This window comes from Empidonax traillii, unplaced genomic scaffold (genome assembly GCF_003031625.1).
Source record: "Empidonax traillii isolate 1590-97213 ecotype Southwest subspecies unplaced genomic scaffold, ASM303162v1 scaffold1936:size116929, whole genome shotgun sequence".
Taxonomy (NCBI): Eukaryota; Metazoa; Chordata; class Aves; order Passeriformes; family Tyrannidae; genus Empidonax; species Empidonax traillii.
In genome coordinates, this window is record NW_020957129.1 from 79,757 (window position 1) to 99,523 (window position 19,767).

The window sequence follows — 19,767 nt, forward strand, 5'->3', positions numbered from 1 at the left end:
ATCCCTGCTCCCCATCATCCCATCCCTGTCCCCACGGCCCCATCCTCGCTCCCCATATTCAACCCCGTTGCCCCTCCCGCCCATCCCGGTCCTCATGTGCCCATCCCGCTCCCCATCGCTCCATCCCCGCTCTTCATCGCTCCATCCCGCTCCCCATCATCCCATCCCGCTCCCCATCGCTCTATCCCGCTCCCCATCATTCCATCCCGGTTCCCATCGCTCCATCCCCGCTCCCCATCGCTCCATCCCGGTTCCCATCGCTCCATCCCCGCTCCCCATCGCCCCATCCCGCTCCCCATCCCTCCATCCCGGTTCCCATCGCTCCATCCCGGTTCCCATCCCTCCATCCCGGTTCCCATCGCTCCATCCCCGCTCCCCGCGGCCCCCCCCGCGGTCGGCGGCGGAAGCGGCGGGGCCGTGCGGGGGAAGGGGCGGTGCTGCCCGGCCGGTCGGGGCCGGGGAGGGTGCGGGGGTCTCCCCCCGGCAGAGATGGGCTGTGCCCCGGCCCGGTGCCTGGTGTTCTTTCAGTACTTTGGCACCAGGTACAGGTACGTGCCCCACAGACTGGGGCGGCACTGGGAGAGCTGGGCAGGGATGGGGAGAGCGGAGAGCGGGGAGGGCGGAGTTTGGGGAGAGAGTAGAATTTGGGAAGGGTGGAATATGGGGAGGGCAGAATTTGGGGAGAGCAGAGTTTGGGGAAAGCAAAGTTTGGGGTGAGCAGAATTTGGGGGGTGATGGGTGAGAATAGGGTTCAGGTGTGAGATGGAGAGGGCGGAGTTTGGGGAGAGCGGAGTTTGGGGAGGAGAGAGGTTGGGGAGGGATGGGTGAGAGCAGTGTTCAGATGAGAAGTGGTGAGAGCAGAGTCTGGGGAGGACAGAATTTGGGGAGGGCGGTGTTCAGGGCAGGAATGGGTGAGAACAGTGTTTGGGGAGGGATGGATGGGAACAGTGGGAAGGAATGGATGGGAACAGTGTTCAGGGGAGGGATGATCCCTCGCTGAGCAGGTGGGAGCACGCAGGGAGCTGGGCTCTGCTTCCTGCTGTGCACAGTAGTGTGAGGGTGGTTCAGGCAGGAAAGGCATAAAATTAGCAAAGAGAAAAGGTCTAAGGAAAGAGAAGAAGGGAAACTTAGGCTGGGGAGGGAGGGACGAGTTGCTGTATTTCCTGCAGGGGTGCCTGGTTGTGGCCAGTTCTCAGTGCTCTGGTACCTGGTGCTGCCCAGAGATGCAGGTGAAGTGATGTGTTCCTGTCACAGAGTGACATCCTGTGCCAGACTCCACAGCTCGTTCACAGTGTGTGGTCTGTGCCACTGTGAGCACTCAAATTATTCTGAGTAGGCCCAGTTGGGTGGGGTTAGCCTGGGGATGAATCTCCCAGCTCTTCAGTGTGCAGGGCAGTGACCTCTGCAGCAGAGAAGGAGGCTCCTCACAAACTGTCCCCACGGTCCTTTAGTCCCCCCATGGCACTGACAGAAAAGCACCTGCATTTGGCAACTGTCTCCTGGCCCTGGAGTAGTTTTAGCTGCAAACTGGTGTCATTTGTCTGCCCTATCTCCCAGCCAGCCTCCACCTGAAGGGGCAGCTCAGACAGTAATAATTTAAGGGCGATTTTAATTCCAGGCTCGTTTCTTGCCCATAACCCCTGCATCGGTTTTCCTGCCCACCCATGAGTGTTTGCACCCTGCAGGTTCTGTGGGAAGATCCAGGTGATCCAAAAACAAACAGTCCCTCCCATTAACATCAAGCCCTCGAGTGCTGACACGTCTCAATGACTGCTGTGTTTGTTTTGCTCTGCAGTGGGGTTGTGGAGACTAGGAGTGATCAGGCACTGGTTGGAGTCCAGAACTATTTGGAGGTAGGTCCCTGCTAATCATAATGTCATTTAGAATGTCCCTGCTAATCATAATGTCAATTATTTGGAGGTAGGTCCCTGCTAATCATAATGTCATTTAGTCTTCAAACTGCCTGGGTTCTAGTTCATGGCAAAATCCTTTATGGCTTTGGAAACTCCGTCCTCCTGGGAGAGGATGCCTCTGATGGATGTTTCCAGAGCAAAGCACAGCAGGATGTCCATTGTTCCTTGCTGTTTCCATTCTTTTGGAGTTCTGATATGCCAGGGGAAAGAAATTACGATCCTGTTCTCCTGGTTGTTGCTGTGCTGCTCCCAGGGATCCCCCAGAATATGAGAATGGCCTTCAGGACCCAAATGCTGTTGGGGCTTGGAGTGAGCGTGCAAAATGTAGTAGGGAATGGGTCATGGGGTGAAAGCTCAGCCCACCTGAGCATTGTAATCCCGTTGTAATTTAATTACAAGCTGCTGGTGGATCCCATGGTGCAGGGCAGGAATCAAAAGGAAGCTGCACTGTTTGTCCTGGAAGCGTCGTGCGGTTCAAAGTGAAGCTCGGGCATTTCAAGGAGATAAGAGGTTGCTGAAGAGGTTCAGGCTGATGGCTGTGGGTCAGACCAGACCCGTTTTGCACCTCATTTTTGGTCACAAAAGCAGCAGGGTGCAGGTGGGGTGCCCACCACAGTCCGTGCTCTGCCTTGGCGACAAGCCTGGTGTGGGGAAGAGCTGAGTCCAGAAGGACTTGCTGTCCCACCCAGCCTCTCTCTGTGACCGTGGCCAAGGCATTTCCACACCACTGAGCGTGGGAGTTCCTGTGTGCCCTCACTCCCCAGCCTGCAGGGGGAAAGTGTGAGGAGTCCTGGTTTGAACAAGAGTTCTCAGGGTGTATTTCTGTGGCTTCTTGCCTGAGACCGTTGCAGGGAAAGTGGATAAATATTGTGCAGGTCTTGAAAGAAGAGCCCAGAGGACTTTCTATCTCATTTATCTCATCCTCTGAGCCATCCCAGTGCCTCAGCCCCAGGACTTTGGCTGAGCCCAGCAGTTGTTTTGCATTATCCCAGTTACTCTGTTTGAACAGGCAGATGAGTGTAGGGTGGGTGATTAGGGGAGAAAAGAAGAAGAAAAAAAAGGAAAACATGAGCTTATTTGGTGTTGTCTTTTCACAGTATCAGCACTTTGCAGGCCAGTTCTGGGCTATGTGCTTTGCTTTCATGTGGTGGTATTGATGCTGGGCACTGCTGTGTCGATTGGAACCACATGGGAAGTCTTAAAGCAACTCTAATAGAAAACTTCTGGAGCCTGTAGGAATTTCTCTTCCTTCCTCCCTTTTCTGTGCAGCCTTGAACTCCACTGCTCTCCAAGAGCCAGGAAGGCAACTGAAGGAAAGGGCAGAATGAAACCTGGAATGAGATCCTTATTGTATCCCAGAGATGTTCAGACATTTGTTTGCAGTCACAGGCAAGCAGAAAAAATTGCTGGGCTGGGGCTGTGCCAGGAGGGCTGTGTCTCTGTAAAAATGCTGGATCATACAGGACACAGAAGCTTTTGCAGCCCCCAGTCCTGCTCTGTAACAGAGCCCTGGGACTGTCAGGAGGAAGTGGAGAACTTGTTTTAGCTCTGGGACAGATGTAGATATTTGTTGGAGCTTTTAATATCTCTTTGAGGGGGGGGGTGAGCTTTGCAAGAAAACACTTTATTTCTTTCTTGGAGGCAGCACATTTATCTCGAAGCCCTTGGAAGCCCAACTTGCTGGTGATGGGTCCAACCCCAATCCCAGCCCTCGCTTCCCCAGGCGGGGACGTTTTAGCCCTGGGACTTTTTCTCCCTCCAGTTTTTTGTGGAAATCTGTGAGATGCAGGACTTCATGTTCTGTTCTCAGCCCTCCCAGATGTCCCTGTTGTGACGGGAGGTCTCCCACGTGGCCCCTTTAGCCAGGGTGAGTGGCTGTTTGTGCTGGCAAACACCTTCGTGGCACCCGCAGATTTACCCTCTCCCTCTCGTGCCTGGTGGGTGCCACCTCTCCTGAGTGTGCCCTCTCCCACTGTGCTGGTGGATGCTGCCCAGAGCTGATCTTCCCCACACAGAGCTCTGTTTTTGGCCAGCAGCCTTGTGCTGAGGCCAGATATTATTCCTCATGAAAGGAGAAGGGAGGAGGAGAGGAGAGAAGGAACACACACACACACCAGCTCCTTGCTATGCAAGGCAGCTTTGCTCCAACCTTCTGCCCTCCCCTCTTCCCCACCCCCTGAGAAAAAGAAAGAAGAGGAGGAAAGAAAGGAAAACAGACCAAGAGAACTGTCATCTTCAACCCCTGTTTTGATAATAATATCAGTGACGTAGGAGGTCGCTTTGGAAACCTTTTTTTTTTTCCTTTCTTTCCAGCAGAATCCGCGTTCTCAGCTTTTCCTTCCTGGCTTTCACTTCGACTTTTACCCATCCCACTACAAACGAGGGAGATTTTGAATTGGTTTCAGTTGACACAGCACCCACAGTGAGTCAGGGAGGCTGTGATGACTCTCAACCAGAAGCCTGCACGTTATTATTTATTAGAACATTGTCGTTTCTAAATCCTGCAGAGCTTCCCTGGCCAGGCAGTGCAGCCCCCCTGTGCCTGTGCTGCTGAGGCCACTGCACACCATGAAACCACGTTCTCATCATCATCCAGACTGAAATGGGATGCAGTGTGGGATCCAAACTTCTCCAAGCCTCTAATAAAAAAAAAATAATAAAAAAAAGAGGATGTTTTCCATGTTCTCCACTGTTCTCTCTCTCAACTCTTGTTTCCAGTGGCTGGTTTTTGTCTGATGAGAGAGGAGGGGGAGAAGAGGAAAGGGAGGAGCCTGTGCAACCCAAACATCTCAGAAACTTTGCTCTTAAAATCAGCTTCTGCTTTAGGACAAATTGCTGAGGCACAAGCCAAGGTCTGCTCCAGAAGGCTATTTAATTTCTGTCTGCTTCTCTCTGCTTAAGGGTGATAAATAAAGATTTTCACTGTTAATTGTAACCACATGTGAACTCCAAAAAGCAGGATTAGGAAGGGGAAAAAATCAGTTTTGTTCTGTTTCCCAGGCCTCCCCCTGCAGCTCGGGGACATTTTTTCCTGCCTTCCTCTGCATTTGAACTGTGCATTTCTGAGAGCTCAGAATCCTGACTGCTCAAACTGGGAGTCTGGAAGGTATTTGTGAGTCAGCAGTTCAAGCTTTATTGGCTCTTGTACCAAATTAAAATCTAATAAAGACCACCACTGGCTTCACTGCTCAGGAGTGGGGATGGGAAGGAGAAGGAAATTTCTTGTCATTCCTCTGGTTTTCTGCCTTCTTTTGTGGGTTTTCAGTCTTTCAAATGCTTCTGTTATTCCCTGTAACAATTTTCACTGGGTTTTCTGTCTCGGGGCCTGCCCTCGCAAAGGAAGACTGTGTTTGCATCTCTCCTTTTTGCTCTTGTTTGAGTGTGAATCTTGATTAAAAGACACCTTATTAGTGACTCATTTAGCAGGGGTTTATTTACTTTCCCAGCAGGAACCTTTAGTAATTCACCCAGTTGTTTTTCCAGTCAGTGGGCAGAAGGGAAAGGCAGAATAAAAGGGGGATAAAAACCAGCTGTGTGGAGAGGAACAGCTGGGAAAGGGAAACAACAATCAGAGCCACAGGTGGATCCTCCAGCAAATCCCTGCCAAGATCCATAGGCAGGACCTCGAGGATCCTGTTGCAGTGCATTTTTGCTGACTAATTTTTAAAGGGCACCTCAGCTGCTGTGTAATTTTAGGGGGTTGAGGCTCTAATAATCTTAAACTGGCTGATGTTGTAATGAAGTTTGTTGCCTTCTGCCTTAGCCCTGCTGTGCCAGACAGAGGTCTTGGGGTGAGTGAGGCATCACCTGAATGGTGAGGCAGCTCTTGGCTCCTGAAGAAAACCACTCTTGAGGAATATATGGGGAAAAATACGAGTAAAATCCATGCTGTTTGTGCTGTGGTTGGTTGTAGCTGCTGGGCCAGCTCAGTGTCAGCTCCTCGCTGCTGGTGTGTTTTGAGAGCTGTGTTCTTGGTTCTTAGCTGTGTTTGTGTTGATATTCCTCAGTGGGAGCAATAAATGCATTACCTGAGGTGCTGTGCTGCCCCTGCTCTGGTCCCCTGGCTCCTCTGCTCTCCACAGCTGATGGAAGTGTGTTGTTCCCATTGTGGGTGGAAAAGAACTCCTGCCTGCAGCAACAACCACAGCAACAACCACACAGCACTTGGCACCATCCTGGCCAGCAAAGGCTGCAGCCTGAGCTCCTTCAGACACCTTGCCTGGTGTCTTGGCTGGTTTCCATCCCTTTAAGGGCCTGGGTTTTTGGCAGTGAGTTCAGGGATGGTTGGTGTGAATAGTTAATCCTCTGTCTTGCTTCTCACTCACCCAGTGGCACAAGGCAAAGGAGAGGGAGGTGAGTGTTTTCACTTGATTTTCTACGTGAAGGGAAGCTTCATGTGGCGTTTTGGGTGTTCCATTTGAGGTGATTTCAGGGCAGAAAGTGAAAAGCCCCTGGTGCTGGGAGGAGTCCCCCAGGCAGGCTCCTCTCCACCACCTCCTGTGCCCGCAGTGGCTCCGAATCGCTTTTCTATCCCAGCAGTAACACCTGCTGAGCAAGGAGGGGGATGTTTTTGATTTCCCAGCTGGCTCCAGGTGAGCCTGCTGTGGCTGAACCCATCTCCTGTTGGCTTTCAGAAGGCAGCTCAGAACCTCAAGGCCAGCGTTCCCATCAAGTTCCACATCTCCAGCCGGACCGACGCGGGCGTCCACGCGCTCTGCAACGCCGCCCACCTGGACATCCAGAGGGGCCCAGGGAAGCCCCATTTCAGCGAGGAGCAGCTCCTGCTCAGCCTCAACTACCACCTCAGGCCTGAGCCCATCCGGTGAGTCGCTGCCAAGTCCAAAATCTGCTGTTCTGCCTTTGCTGGGGACGGGAGGAAATGCAGTGATGATCCCTCGCTTTCACACACGGGATGGATTTCTCCCCTGTCCTGGGTGGGTAAATCACTCCCTTGCACATGTATTTCTGCTGCAATTAAAGTAGTTAATACCTCCCTCGATTTTAATAATTATATTAATTATAATTATTTTATAGATGTAGATATAATTAAAAAATCATCAGAGCACGAGGAGTGACAGCTTTCAGTTATTATTTCTTGCAGAGTTTCAGAGTGGGCTTACTCTGCAGGAGACCTAGGAAATAATCATGGAATCAATGGTTTCTGTTAGGAATGTGCATCAATTACAGAATTAATTACTTCACACATTGGGAAGGCTTTAAAATATGGGTTGAATTTCATGTTCTCCAATTTTCATCTCGAGTGGTTGTGTCTCCTCTGTCAGGCGTCACTTCTGGTTCTCCCCCAGACATGAGGGAACGTTAACTTTTTATGGTCAAAGTGTAAATTGAATGAAGCACTGGGATTTTTAGCCTGAAAGCCAAATCTGTGCTGTGCCATAGAATCAACATGTCATTTGCCAGCAGCTGCTCTGCTCTGCTCTTTCCTGTGTTACTTTGTCTTATTTGCATAAGTGAAAACTCTTCAAGGCACAGGTAGGGAGGGTCAAAGCACTTCAGAGTGTTGTGCAAGAAGGGGGGTAGTTAATAAGGAGGTGTTGAGGTGAGCAAAAGAACTTGGGCACAGGGTGCCAGCTGGTGGTTGCTCAGAGGCCCCAGGTCCTCCATCTCCCATGGCTGTCACCCTTCTGATGTCTGGTGACATCAGGAGATTACAGAAGCAGAGTCCCCATGGCAGAGCAAGGGCCCAGGGCGTAAAAGCACCCCCTGCCCACCCCAGGGAGGGGATTGTTGTGAGAGCAGCGCCCTGACTGGGAGCTCCACTCCCCCTGCCTGCTTTGTTTCCTAATCCCTTCTTTGTGAAACAGGACCTGCCCTAAAATGCTGACAGAGCAAGGCCTGGGATTTGGGGCCTGACATCACTCTGGGTTTTGCAAGGGCGGATTTCGGTTCTCCAGGGCCACGAATCCGGCTCTGAATGGGCAGGTGCTCGGACAGGTTGGGGTCTGGGGGAGGTCTGGGAGGTGGGTGATGGTGTTGCTCTTTTCCCAGGAGGTTCTTTTCGTGGGTGCAAGTGCTGTGGAGTTCAGCAGCCCCTGGCACAGCTTGCTCCAGACTCAGGAGGGGCTGCAGGGATCACCTGCTGGTCCAGTGGCCGCTCCCAAGCCAAGTGTGCTGTGTGATGCAAAGAGCTGCATCAGATGGAGGGACTCTGCTGTGTCACATCCAGAGGGCACAGTGACTCCAGGCAACAAATTCCAGCCTGTGCTGATGGTCACGGGGGTGGTAGGTGTGTGACACTTGGTGGCTCGGCACTTGCTGCTGCGGGAAGGTCTGCTGTGACCGGGCTCCCACTTCTGTAGGTCTGTGCCAAATATTGGTGCCTGTAGCTCTCCTGGCCTCGGGATTGGGTTTTCCAGTGACTCCTGCAGCGTTTCTGGAGCTGTGTGTCAGTGGTGCTTTGCATCTGTTGAAGTGCAGTGGGACCTTTTCTCTTTGGGATCTCAGCTGGGGCAGAGGCTGCAGCAGCTGTCTCAGCCAGCTGCATTCCTTCACCTCTGAACGAGCACCAGGGGAGCCATCAGAGAGGGTGAAGGGGAAGAGGAAGTGAAATCCTTGGAATCTGAGCTCAGGGAGGAGGGCAGGAAGGCACTGTGAGCGCCTTCTATCTACAGACACCCAGTTCCTGTTAGTGGCTGTTTGTTGTGTTGCTTGAGCTGACCTTTCTCCCTGATGTTTGCAGTTCCTCTGGCAGCTCCCCAGACAGTTTTAGGAACAGCATAAGGCCACTCTGCCTTTTCCCTTTGATCCTGGCAGTCTCCTGACTGTCCATGTTAGCTCAGGTGTTGCTGCCCCTCCCTGAAACCCTCCCATGCTGTGTCTGAGCTCAGCCTAAGGGTTAGGGTGAGGTGGCTGTTATTCTCAGGCTAGAAACCCATGAATGTCAACCCCCAGAAATCCACGAGGGGAATGTTCCCTCCCTTCCCCCCTTGGTTGCAGAAATGTGTTTTGGCAGTCTGCAGGTTTGGTGGAGTGTTAAAGCAAAGGTTTCACAGCGGGCACCCGAAGGAAAAGCAAACTGTGTTTCCACTGCTTCTACCCCACAGCCCAGGGACAGCCAGCCAGGAACAAGTCAGGTCCTGCACCCCAAACCTGAGGTGGAACATCAGCGTGGCAATAGAGGACTGACAGTTTTGCACTTACAAATCCAGTTCCTCAGCAGTGAGAGGCCACAAGGCAAATCTCTCTCTCTCTCTCTCTCTCTCAAGCTGACTGGGAGTTCCTGTCCCTTGACAGCTCTCACCTTCCCTGACATACGTGCAAAGAAGTCTAAAGCAGCTGCTCCAGGGTGGGGCTGGAGAGGGTTTCTTTCCAGAATTAAAAATAATATTCTGAAATAGGATTTGACTTGGGCAGGGGGTTGGGTTGTTCATTTTTGCTCAGCCTGAAAACTAGGTCAGAATCTGTGCTCCCTGGAAGTCAAACCCTTTCTGGATGTTTTAGCAGTAACAGGGAACCTGAAGTAGGTCATGGTTTTGGTTTCCTTCCTTAAAAGACTAAAGCAGTTTGGGAGCAAAACTCTGTTGATTTTACAGCCAGGGAGTCTGTCTGTAGTGGTCAGTCTGTTCTGAGCATCCCCAGCCACTGACTCTCAGTCCCTCTTCCCTGAATTCGGGGCTGTAACTGCGAGTGGTGGTGTTGAGCTTTAATGGAATGAGTTGTCCTAGAGAGCTAAAAGTGCTGCTTTCAGTGCTGGAAGTCCTACAGACCCGTAGTTATAGTTAGGCTTGTCCTAAGAGCAACCAGGATTGCTGCTGAAGAAGGTTTAAACCTCCAAAAGGAAGCAGCAGTGGGATCTCACAGAAGGGAGGAGTTCTCTGTCCCACCCTGAGATCTGACAGGTTTCAGGAGGTGATACCTTGTGGTAGAGCACAACCCAGCCCTGCTCAGTCAGTCTGAGTTTGTCAGGCAGCTTTTCCTCCTCCCTGGGGCTCAGCCTTTCCAAAATGGTTCGTCTGCTTCCCATTAAGGAGCCGGTGCTGGGCATGAGCCCACGTGTGCTCAGCAAGCACCCCCTCCCTCTGCAAGTGTTGCTCTGCCAAGGAGAATTCTCTCCTAATGCTGAAGAGAGAACTCCAGACTTTCATGTGGTTGCAAGCAGGGGGTGATGGAGAGAGGGATCTTTGTGAGAACACATTGTTGGTGGCGGAGCTTGGAAGGGAAACAAGATTCCAAGCGGGCTGACTGTACCATCAGCCACAATAACCTCCTTTGTGGGGTGGTGGGTCTCCTCTACCGACTGCTCTGCCTTTTAAACTCGCAAAACATATGGGAAAGGATCCTCTCCTCAAAGAGCAGAGCGTGTCTCATAGATGGGGTGGTTTTAGGAGGACTTTTGCTGTCCCTCAAGTAGGGATGGTAGTGCCAGGAGTAGACTCACACCTCCTGTTTCTGGTGAAAGTTGTCTGAGTGACAAGGCAGAGCTGGGATTCCTCCCACCCTCTGCAAATTGGCTTTTGGGTTGTGCTGTCGGTGAGGAGAGCAGGATGTGCTTCTGGGGGACATCTTTGTCCAATACATTGTCATTTCTAGTTATGTGTCTTTGGGTTTTTTTCCCTTCAGCCTCCTCTGGAATTCAGGTTCTGTTGGAAAGGTGAAGAATGCCATGAGTTTTTATTCACCGTTATTTACCCTTTTCAAAAAAAACTGGGATCTTAACAAAGCCTGAAATGTAGCTGCTGGAATATTCCTAGCTGGAAGGAATCTGTGGCAGCAATTGCATCTGGTTGGAGAGGCAGGAAAGGATGCCTGACTTGAAGAATTATGTGAGCATAAATAGGTTTCTCTGAAAGAATCACCCTAAAAGGATGGTTATTTAATAAAAAAATCACAGAAGTGTTAACAAGAGAAGCTCAGGATAGATGATATGCTTGTGGAGGCATGCAGGCAGAGGAAAATAAGTGTAATAATTTTATTATTGTGTTTAGAAGAGGCTGGAGGTCCTGGGTTCGGACTGCACTGCAGGCCTGGAGGATGTAGTTTGCATTTCTCCTGGTGGTTTATAGCAGTGAAGGAATCTCCTGGGCTTGTTATTGCAAATCTTTGTGGGGGCCTGTGGCTCAGCTTTAATTTCTCCTTCTGTGGCCTGAGCCTTTGCAGTGAAGGGCTGTGAGCCAGAGACACTTGAGCTGGCAAAAATCCCCCCCCGCCCCGCACCAACCTTTTTAAAGTAAATAAACAGATTTGACTGTTATATGCTCTCAAATGGTATCCTTTTTTTTACCCTGTCTGGGTCCCTTCTCCTCCCTCTACCAAATTCCAAAGGCAGAAGGAGGGCAAACAGCAGGGGGAAAACTCCCTTCTAAGGTGTGCTGTCCCTGCTGGCTGTGAGTGATGGCCTTGGCCTGGAGAAACACAATTTCTCCCTGCTGCTGATAGAAGAAAACAGGGAAGTTCAGCTGCCTGGAAAGCTCCTTCTTGAGTCAACTGCCTGGAGCCAGCGGGAGACGAGTAGACACGAGCAGAAAAGGGCTCTGGGGGATGTTCCTGTGAAGTGAGAGGGTTCATCCTGCCGGTTTCAGTCAGACTCCACCTCGGGGATGGGGGGGATTCACCTTTATCTCCGTCCTGTGTGTGTCTTGGAGGTTGTGGGGGGGAGGTGGCAGGGAAGTGACCTACTTTCAGCTGTCTCCATCTGCTCCAGGCTGCCCTGGGGACTGAGCACAGGGGTGTCTGTCGTCAGGGGGTTGGTGGGGGTTGTTCCCACTCAGTTTGGGCTGGCAGATCTGCAGAAGCAGGAGAGTGGGGCGTGCTGCAAGGTGAGCTCCTCACCTGGGGATGAGGGAGTCAAGAGCGCTGGGGAGGTGCTGCCTCTCACCTGGAGCGTGGCCAGGAGCACGTGTACAACTAACACCCGACATTTCTGTCCATCTCCCTCCCTCCCCTCTGTGCCTGCAGCATCCTGAGTGCCCACCGAGTGCCCAGCAGCTTCCACGCCCGCTTCTCTGCCCTGTCCAGGACCTACATTTACAGGCTGTTGCTGGGCTGTTCCCACCACTCGCAGGTGCCCGTGTTTGAGCGGGATCTGTGCTGGGCTCCCGCAGGAGGGTGAGTAGCTGCCATCAGATATCCCTGGGAAGAAAGGAAGAGTCCCATGAGGAGCAGCTGAGGGAGCTGGGGGGGCTCAACCTGGAGAGAAGGAGGCTCAGGGGGGACCTTCTTGCTCTCCACAACTCCCTGACAGGAGGGGGGAGCTGGGAGGGATTGGGCTCTGCTCCCAGGGAACAAGGGACAGGAGGAGAGGGAACAGCCCCAAGCTGTGCCAGGGGAGGGGCAGGTTGGACATCAGGGGTAATTTCCTCATGGAAAGGGTGGTCTGGCCTTGGAAGGGGCTGCCGAGGGGGGTTTGGAATCCCCACCCCTGGAGGTGTCCAAGGAAGGGCTGGATGTGGCACTGAGTGCTCTGGGCTGGGGGACAAGGTGGGGATCTCCCATGGGCTGGGAGGGCTTTCCCACCCCAAATAAATTCTGTGATTCTGTGAAAGGCTTGGCTTTTGGGGGGGCAGTTTCCACGGGTGAGGCCTCATCCCCTGTTTGTACTGACGGGATTTCGGCGAGGAAACGCCCCGAGTTGTGATCACTGAGCCCTATTTATTTCCCCCCATTTCTCTAAACCTCCTCTCTCGTTCCCTGAGTGTTTGAACAGTGAGAGCCAATGGCTCTGAGCAAACCTTACAATAATAAATCAGGGTATCGAGCTCGGTGTTCACTTTTGTTCTTGGAGTAACCACCGAGTCATAACAAATCAGTGCTTGTGTGTGCAGGGGAAGAAAAAACAAATTCAGTGCCATTAAAAAATAAAACAAAACCCAACTAAAATCTTCGGGCATGGTAAACATCGGGTGAGAAAAATAAGCAAACAAAGCCCAGAAGATAATCTGTTATTGTTCCTTTAGTTTATATGTTGTACTGAGATAAACACACATTCAAGAAACCTGGAGTTTTGCAGGCGCTGTAGAAAACCAGGTTTGTGGCCAGTTGTGGTCATTTCACCAGCACTGTTGGGATAACAGCTGTGGGTAATGGGAAAAAAAATGGGATTCCAGCTGTCTTAGGAGAGGAGTGAAGATGACATTGCCCTAACATTAAACTGCTGACTTTCTGTTCTGTGGGCTGTGCAAGGGAAAAATAAATAGGAAAGTGCAGAATTCGATGCTGTTTGCACAGTGTGCTTTATGAAACAGCATTGAACCAAGGCCATCTTGAACAGACCTAAACACTTCAGGTGAAGAAATCTGAGTGACACCTGAGATTCTGAGTTTTACCCTTGGACTTTCCTCCTGCATCCCTACCTTGGCTTGGTCTCTGCCCTGTTTGTTCCCTCATTGCATTTTTGTTCCTTCCTAATTTCACCTCCTGGCTGTCAGCCCTTCAAGCCTGGGGCTTTGAATTCCCTCAGAGCTCGGGTCACTGGGCATTTTGGTTTGTGCTTTGGGCCATTGCAGGACGGGCTCCATCAAAATGCATTTCCACGAGGTGAAATCTCTGCCCGGTTTCACGGATTCATCAGCCTTTGACCCCCTCTAACACGCTGCTCCCACCTGATACTCCCTTCCCTTGGCTCTGTGTGTTTAATTCCAGCCCCCTGAACGTCCCTGCCATGCAGGAGGCAGCGCAATTCCTGCTGGGAACCCACGACTTCAGCACCTTCCGCTCCCTCAACGACGACGCGCAGCTCAAGTCTCCGGTCAGGACCATCCTGCAGGTGGACATCCAGCCCTCTCCTGGCTTCCTGTCCCACCACTACGAGCACAGGTGAGAGCCCAGAGACCCTGCCAAGGTCTTTTCCAAGCTGAGAAGCTGCTCCCAAGCCCTGTTTTGGGGGCTGATCTCCCGCTGGCCTTGCCCTCACATCCCTGTTCTGGGACTCTGCTGAGTGACAGCTTGGAAAAATCCATTCCTTTCCCTCTCCTCCCCAGGGTCCTCAGGGAGAAGGATGAGCAGGAATGAGGGCGAGGGAAACTGGTCCAGTTGTTTGTACATGAAAGGCCGGATGTTCTGAACTGGTGGCTGGAATCTGGCAGGGAGCAGTTCCAGCACTTTTACACTCGGTTTGGTTGCTAAAAACCAGCTCTGCCAAGGGTTAGGCTTATTATTTTTTTTAATATCCTCCCCTGCTGCTGTCCTGGCTTTGCCTAAAGGCTGGAAATAGAGGGGGAAAAACCCACCCAGCACCTGGGTCAGTGCTGTAGTTGTGCAGATCCACTCAGGTCACGCCACCAGCTCCTGCTGCCTTCCCAGGGGACTTTGCTGAAATCCAATATTCCTCAGTCATTACATAAACAAAAGATAGTGGAGTGTCGAGTTCTCTCAGGAACCAGGTCTTGCAAGTATTGAAATGAAGTGGCTGAATGCATTCTCTCTCAGAGCAGAAGCTGAAGTTTTTTCCCAGAATAGATCATGGATATTTATCATCTGAATGTGACCCTCCCTTTCCTGCTGCCTTCTCTCACGGTTGTGTTTCAGCTCGAAAGCAAACCTGGCTGCTGTCTGTCTCAAATTCCATTTTTTGTTCTTTCTGATCAGGAAAAAAAACCACCACCTCTTTTATTTTGAGTCCTGAGCTCACCTGAAAATAACCATTGAGAGTCTCTCAAGATCACCAGATGGACCAGGGTTACCCTCCAGTCCAGCCCTGCTACTGTCACAGGACTGATCTCTGAGATTTAATACATACTTTAAGTCTGCAATTTTAATGTAAAACAGGGAAATTGCCGTTCTTTGCATAACTTGCTGCAGAAACCCATCCCACAGGAGGCCAAAAACAACTCAGAGAGAGAGAGCAAACAAACCTAAAAACTGCACTGCAAAGCACCAAACCAGCTCCTGGTGGAATATTTTTGCTTTTGGTGACACATGCAGCCAAACTTGGGTTTGGCAGTGAGTCATTTTTGTAAACGTGTCTCAATATTAATTCATTTAATGAACGTTTAGGCTGAAAGGAATGGCTTTGAGGAGCATGATGGCATTTGTCTCTCTTAGAATCCTTTGTCAGTGATAACCACAGCCAGGAGTTTTCTGATTCAGAGACAGAAGCTGTGGGGTTTGGGTCTTTGTGACGGACTAGGAACATGCCAAGCAGGTAGGGATTGTTTCATCCCAGAAATCCTCTGTGTCTGAGGAGCCAAGGGGTTCCAAACAAGGGGCAGTGCAGCTGCCTCACTGTCATCTTTGACATTTACTTCATCTGTGGGGAAAAGAACCATTTGAAATGTGATTTTTAAATGCCCTTTTTTTTTTTTTCTCCTTAGGCCTCTGGAGTTCTGGGAGGTGAAGTTCAGGAGCAGGTCGTTTCTTTACCGACAGGTGGGTTTGGGGCTGTGTCCAGCAAACACTTTGCCTCCAAGAACCAGAGCCTTGCTTCCTCTGGAAATATTGCTTGTTTTAGCAATGCTCTATCTCGTGCAGAGCTGCTGATCCAGCTGTGTGACACTCCCAGGGTCCTGGGGCAGCGGAGAGGTCAAGGATCCGTGTCCTCTGATCCATTAGAACCAGGATCTCTTCAGCCCGTGCCTAAAACGATTGTCCCAACCTCCCAAACCCGCGTGGGAGGATGGAAAGTTTTTGTTTTCCACCATCCTGGTCCCTGCAGTGGGGTGGTAAAACCCAGCAGACATGTGTTCCTGCTCTGCTGGATGGCGCTGGGCCCGGCAGAGCCTGCCTGGAATTTTGCTTCCTGGCTTTGGAGCACGAAGTGATTCTCGGTGGGAAGGCTCTGCAGGATCTCTCTGCCTCTGCCATGGAGGTTTTATTTTTAAATAACTCTCTTAGGATCCTCAGGTGAGATTCTCTCTCTGTTCCCAACTTAAGGCATCACCTGGTTAGGGAAGAGCTGCTCTCACTCTGCCCCTCCTGCCCTTGGTCACGCTCTGGAGGCAGAGAACAGGCAGGAGAGGGCTTGTTTTTTTTTTTTTTTGGAGGAGAGGGGGTGTTTTGTGGGAACAGCAAGCAGCTATTTTTTTGCCCTGTTTTGACAAACCCAGTTTGTGTTTTTTATCCTGTGCCAAGCAATGCTCTGGGAGCTCTGGCAAGTGGGTGTCTGGATGGGAGCAGGGGAAGGACAACAACGTGCTTGGGAAGGGCTTGATGCCCAGCAGGGATTTGCTCCCTCAGGTGCTCTGGTGACCAGGAGAAGATGCTGGTAACAATTTTGGTGCCTGGGAAGGGAAATTCCACTCAGTGCCCCTGAGGAGAGGAAACAGTTGTCTGTGTAAGCCTCTCTCAGCCCTGGTCCCAGCAAGGTAACAGTGAGGCAGGGATGGGCTGAACACCTGAACTTCAACTCTCTCTCTCTCTGTACAACTTCAGCTTCTGCTCTCACTCATATGGGGTCTATAAGTACTGAAATCCGGGTGATTTCATTATTAAAAAGGTTTAAACCACCCCAAAACCTTTATATATACATTTTTTTTTTGCTGAATGCCCTGCAGAAGTGGGGGGGGAGACACCAAACACGTGGCTGTTCAGGATGTGGACCATTAGTGTGTGGGGTTTTTTTTTTTCCCAGCTGATTCTCGAGTGTGAAGACATCAAAGCTGAAGTCATGGCATGCAATGACCTCTAGTGAGGGTGGATAAAATAACAGATGTGGAGGATCCTGCAGGCAGGCTCAGAGCACACAGGGAGAGCCAGCACTTGCCTCTGGATAAATCTTTCTTGGCTTGTTGGACCTTCCTCCTCACCAGTGATAAACATGACCTTAAGTGGGTTTTGGTTTATTCTTCAGTTAAATGCCTCTGGATCAGAAACTCAGACCAGTGATTCATCCCAACGCTGCAGTGAAGGTTTGGGAGAGCTTTGAAAGGGCGTTAACAGAGTGAGCGTTTATTTAATCCAAATAAACTGATGTTTGTGGCCACCACACAGGGAGAACCAGGGATGGGGAATGAGAGATGGAGAACCAGGGATGGAGAAGCAGCATTTGGTGGGCAGGTGGCACTGGCAGCTCCAAATCCTGGCCCTCCTGGAGGGATCTTTTTTTCCTCCAGGAGGAATTTTTTTCAGCCAGGAGGACGCTGAGGTGTGAGGGATGTTTGTGCAGGAGGTGAGCACCGAGGTGTGAAATCTCTGCCAGCCCACCAGGCCTGGAGTTGCTGGGTGTGGAGGGAGGGAAGGGGAGCTGTGACAAGCAGAGGTGTGTGAAAATGCCAGTTTGCCGGTGGGATGTCCTACTCGGGTGATTTTTTTTTTTTCCTGGCTTTGTGAGAGAGAAACAAGTCCCTGCATAACCCCCCTCCCCACCACCTGAGAAGTGTTGCTTGTGTGTTAAAAGCTGTGAGCTCAGCTCCCCACCAGGCGTGTGAGCTTCCTGCCACAGACCATGTGTGGGTGCTGCTGTTGTTTCTGGAACTGAAAGCAGCCCCTGCTCGGCTCCCTGCCCACATGTGGTGGGAGCAGAGCCTGCTCCAAGGCACTGCTGTGGGGCTGGAGATCCTTGTGTTGCAGGTCCTGTGGGTGCCTTTAGTTTGCAGGGAAGGGCTTAGAGGAAATGGGGTGGTTTTCACTGCATCTTCTCCCTTCCCCAGCGCCGGCTTTGGGCACTGAGAAGATCCCACTGCACGTTGCAGACGGGCTGAGTGTGTCACCCCAGGCAGGGCAGAACCCAGGCAGCCCCTGCAATCCCTGCTGAAAGGGGAAAGAGCAGCTTTTTTTTGCAGATTTTGGGGTGGCTGTGGCTGCTGGGGAGAGCCCAGGGGCTGAGGGGTGATGATCTTGCTGAAGAGGTGAAGTGAGCACTGGAAGTGCTCCCTGGGGGGATTATTGGGTGATGCCAAGGGCACACAAGGGGCAGCCAGGACTGGCTTGAACCCTGATGGATGAGTCTGGGCTGTGACTCGAGGTGCTTCAGTGACACCTAAAACAAGGGCCTGGCCAGAATTCCCTCATCTCCTCTGCAGTTTTTTTTGCCAGGGCAGCTCCTGAACTGTGACCTCTTGTCTTTGCAGGTCAGAAGGATGGTTGGGGCTCTGGTTGCAGTTGGCCAGGGCAGGTTGGCACCTCATCACGTCAAGGAGTTGCTGGAGGCAAAGGATGCCCTGGCTTTTCCTCCCAATGCCATGGCCCCACCCTCGGGGCTCTTCCTGAAATCCGTGGAATATGACGAGGCAGGTGGGTGGATGCTGGGAATGGCTTTTTTGGGGGAGCCAGGTCTTGGGGAGGAGAGGGGGCAGTGACTCCCACGGCCTGGGGCTCGTGTGGACACCCCACACTGGATGGTTTGGGTTGGGAGGGACCTTAAAGATCATCTAGTGGAGGTCACAGCGAGGGTGTCAGACACAGAGGGGTTCCCAGCAGGTGGTGTGGAAAAACAGTGTATTTTTCACTTGTAGATTTTCCCCTCTTCCTTTTCAGGTTAGTAAGAGAGAAGTTCTGTTGGCAGTGGCTTTAAATGGTACTTTAAATTCTCATAAATTCTTGTTCTGTCCCAGACTGTGGATAAAGACCTGATTTTCTGTGGATCCAGTTCAGTTCCCTTTTCCCTTGGTATTGTAAAGGCTGGAGGACAGAGCAGAGCATCCTTTTGCTTATATAGTGTCTGTCTTAATTTAACAGCATCAGGAGGTGTCCAAGGCTGGGTTTAACAGGGCTCTGAGCAACCTGGTTTAGTGGAAGTGTCCCTGTCCATGGCAGGGGGTTGGAATGAGATGATCTTTAAGGTCTCTTCCAACCCAAACCATTCCCTGACTCTGTGAGAAGCTATTACAGTTTTTTTGGCTTAAAAAAGGAGCAGTGCAGGATTAGCAAATGGATGTCATGGCAGTTTGAAATCCCTGCTAGGGAGAGCCAGGTGTTGGAAGTGTCTGTGGTTAATCCAGTGCCCATAAAATGTGCATTCAAAGGGCTTTAACCAGGCTCAGACCTTCCCCGGGCTCAGCAGAGCCCAGCCCTGGGCAGGAGGGGAAGGGAAGCAGCAAAGAGCAGTGCAGGGAGCTGGAATGAGCTCTGGGCACTCAGCTTGGCCCTGGAAAAGCAGCTGCTGGGTTTGTCCCCCTCCTTCCCTGCCAGATCTGCCTGTGCCCCCGGGCAGGGAGCCCAGGGGGAAGTGCACACTGCAGATTTGAAGTGCTTTCAGGTGCTTTCAGTGCCATCTTTTTTCCCCTAAGTCAATGTTTTCTTTTTTTTTTTTTTTTCCTTCTCTCCCCTCCCAGATTTGGCCATGGCAGTGTCCCCAGGAGGATGAAGAGCAGCTCTGTGGGGATGAGCTGTGTGTGAAAAGGACTGCTGTGGATGTGGGATGGAGCCTGGCCAAGGGACACAGCCTTGTCTCAATAAAAACCATTGACTGTGGCTGGAGGCATCTTCCTATCGTTTGTTCTTGCCCTCTGAGGCTGCCAAGGGAAAAGGAAGATAACTGAAGATAACTGCTCTTTCTCTGGGGTTCTGGTGCCTGTCTCAGGAGGAGGAGGAGGAAGGAGTAGGGGCTCGGGTTTTTTGTTGGTGTGGTGTTCTTTTCTCCTCCTGTGGGGGTGTGTGTGGGAGGAAGGCAGGCTGAGAGCAGAGGAGAGCTGAGCATTTCCTCTCCTCTCCAGCCCTGCCTTTGTGCAGGGCAAGGGGCAGCTGTTGCTGCCTGATTGATGAGTGATTTACAGCCCCAGCCTTTGAAAGTGCTGCTGCTTCCTCTCCCCATCACCACTCACTCCTCTGCTGAGCTGCAGCACAGGAACTTCATCCTGTCCCCTGCTTACAAAGCCACTTCTGTACAGACCAGAGTTCCTCTGAGGTCACTTAAAACAGCTCTGATGGTCCCAGCACAGGAGCAGCGACTCGGGTGAGTCAGGATGACCACGAGACAGCCCTTTGGGGTTCCTCTGAGGTGGCTCTTGCTGCTGCTGCTGGG

General features: G+C 51.6%; 1 protein-coding gene across 1 annotated transcript; it reads left to right on the plus strand.

Annotated features, from left to right (window-relative positions):
• The first annotated feature begins 433 nt into the window (after positions 1–433).
• PUSL1 (pseudouridine synthase like 1) lies at positions 434–19,217 on the plus strand. The gene is made up of 8 exons (XM_027909063.1): positions 434–548; positions 1,796–1,853; positions 6,548–6,735; positions 11,829–11,978; positions 13,512–13,685; positions 15,182–15,236; positions 17,876–18,038; positions 19,079–19,217. The coding sequence occupies exons 1-8, from the start codon at positions 490–492 to the stop codon at positions 19,108–19,110; spliced, it is 879 nt and encodes a 292-aa protein (XP_027764864.1). The 5' UTR covers positions 434–489; the 3' UTR covers positions 19,111–19,217.
• Positions 19,218–19,767: the final 550 nt, after the last annotated feature.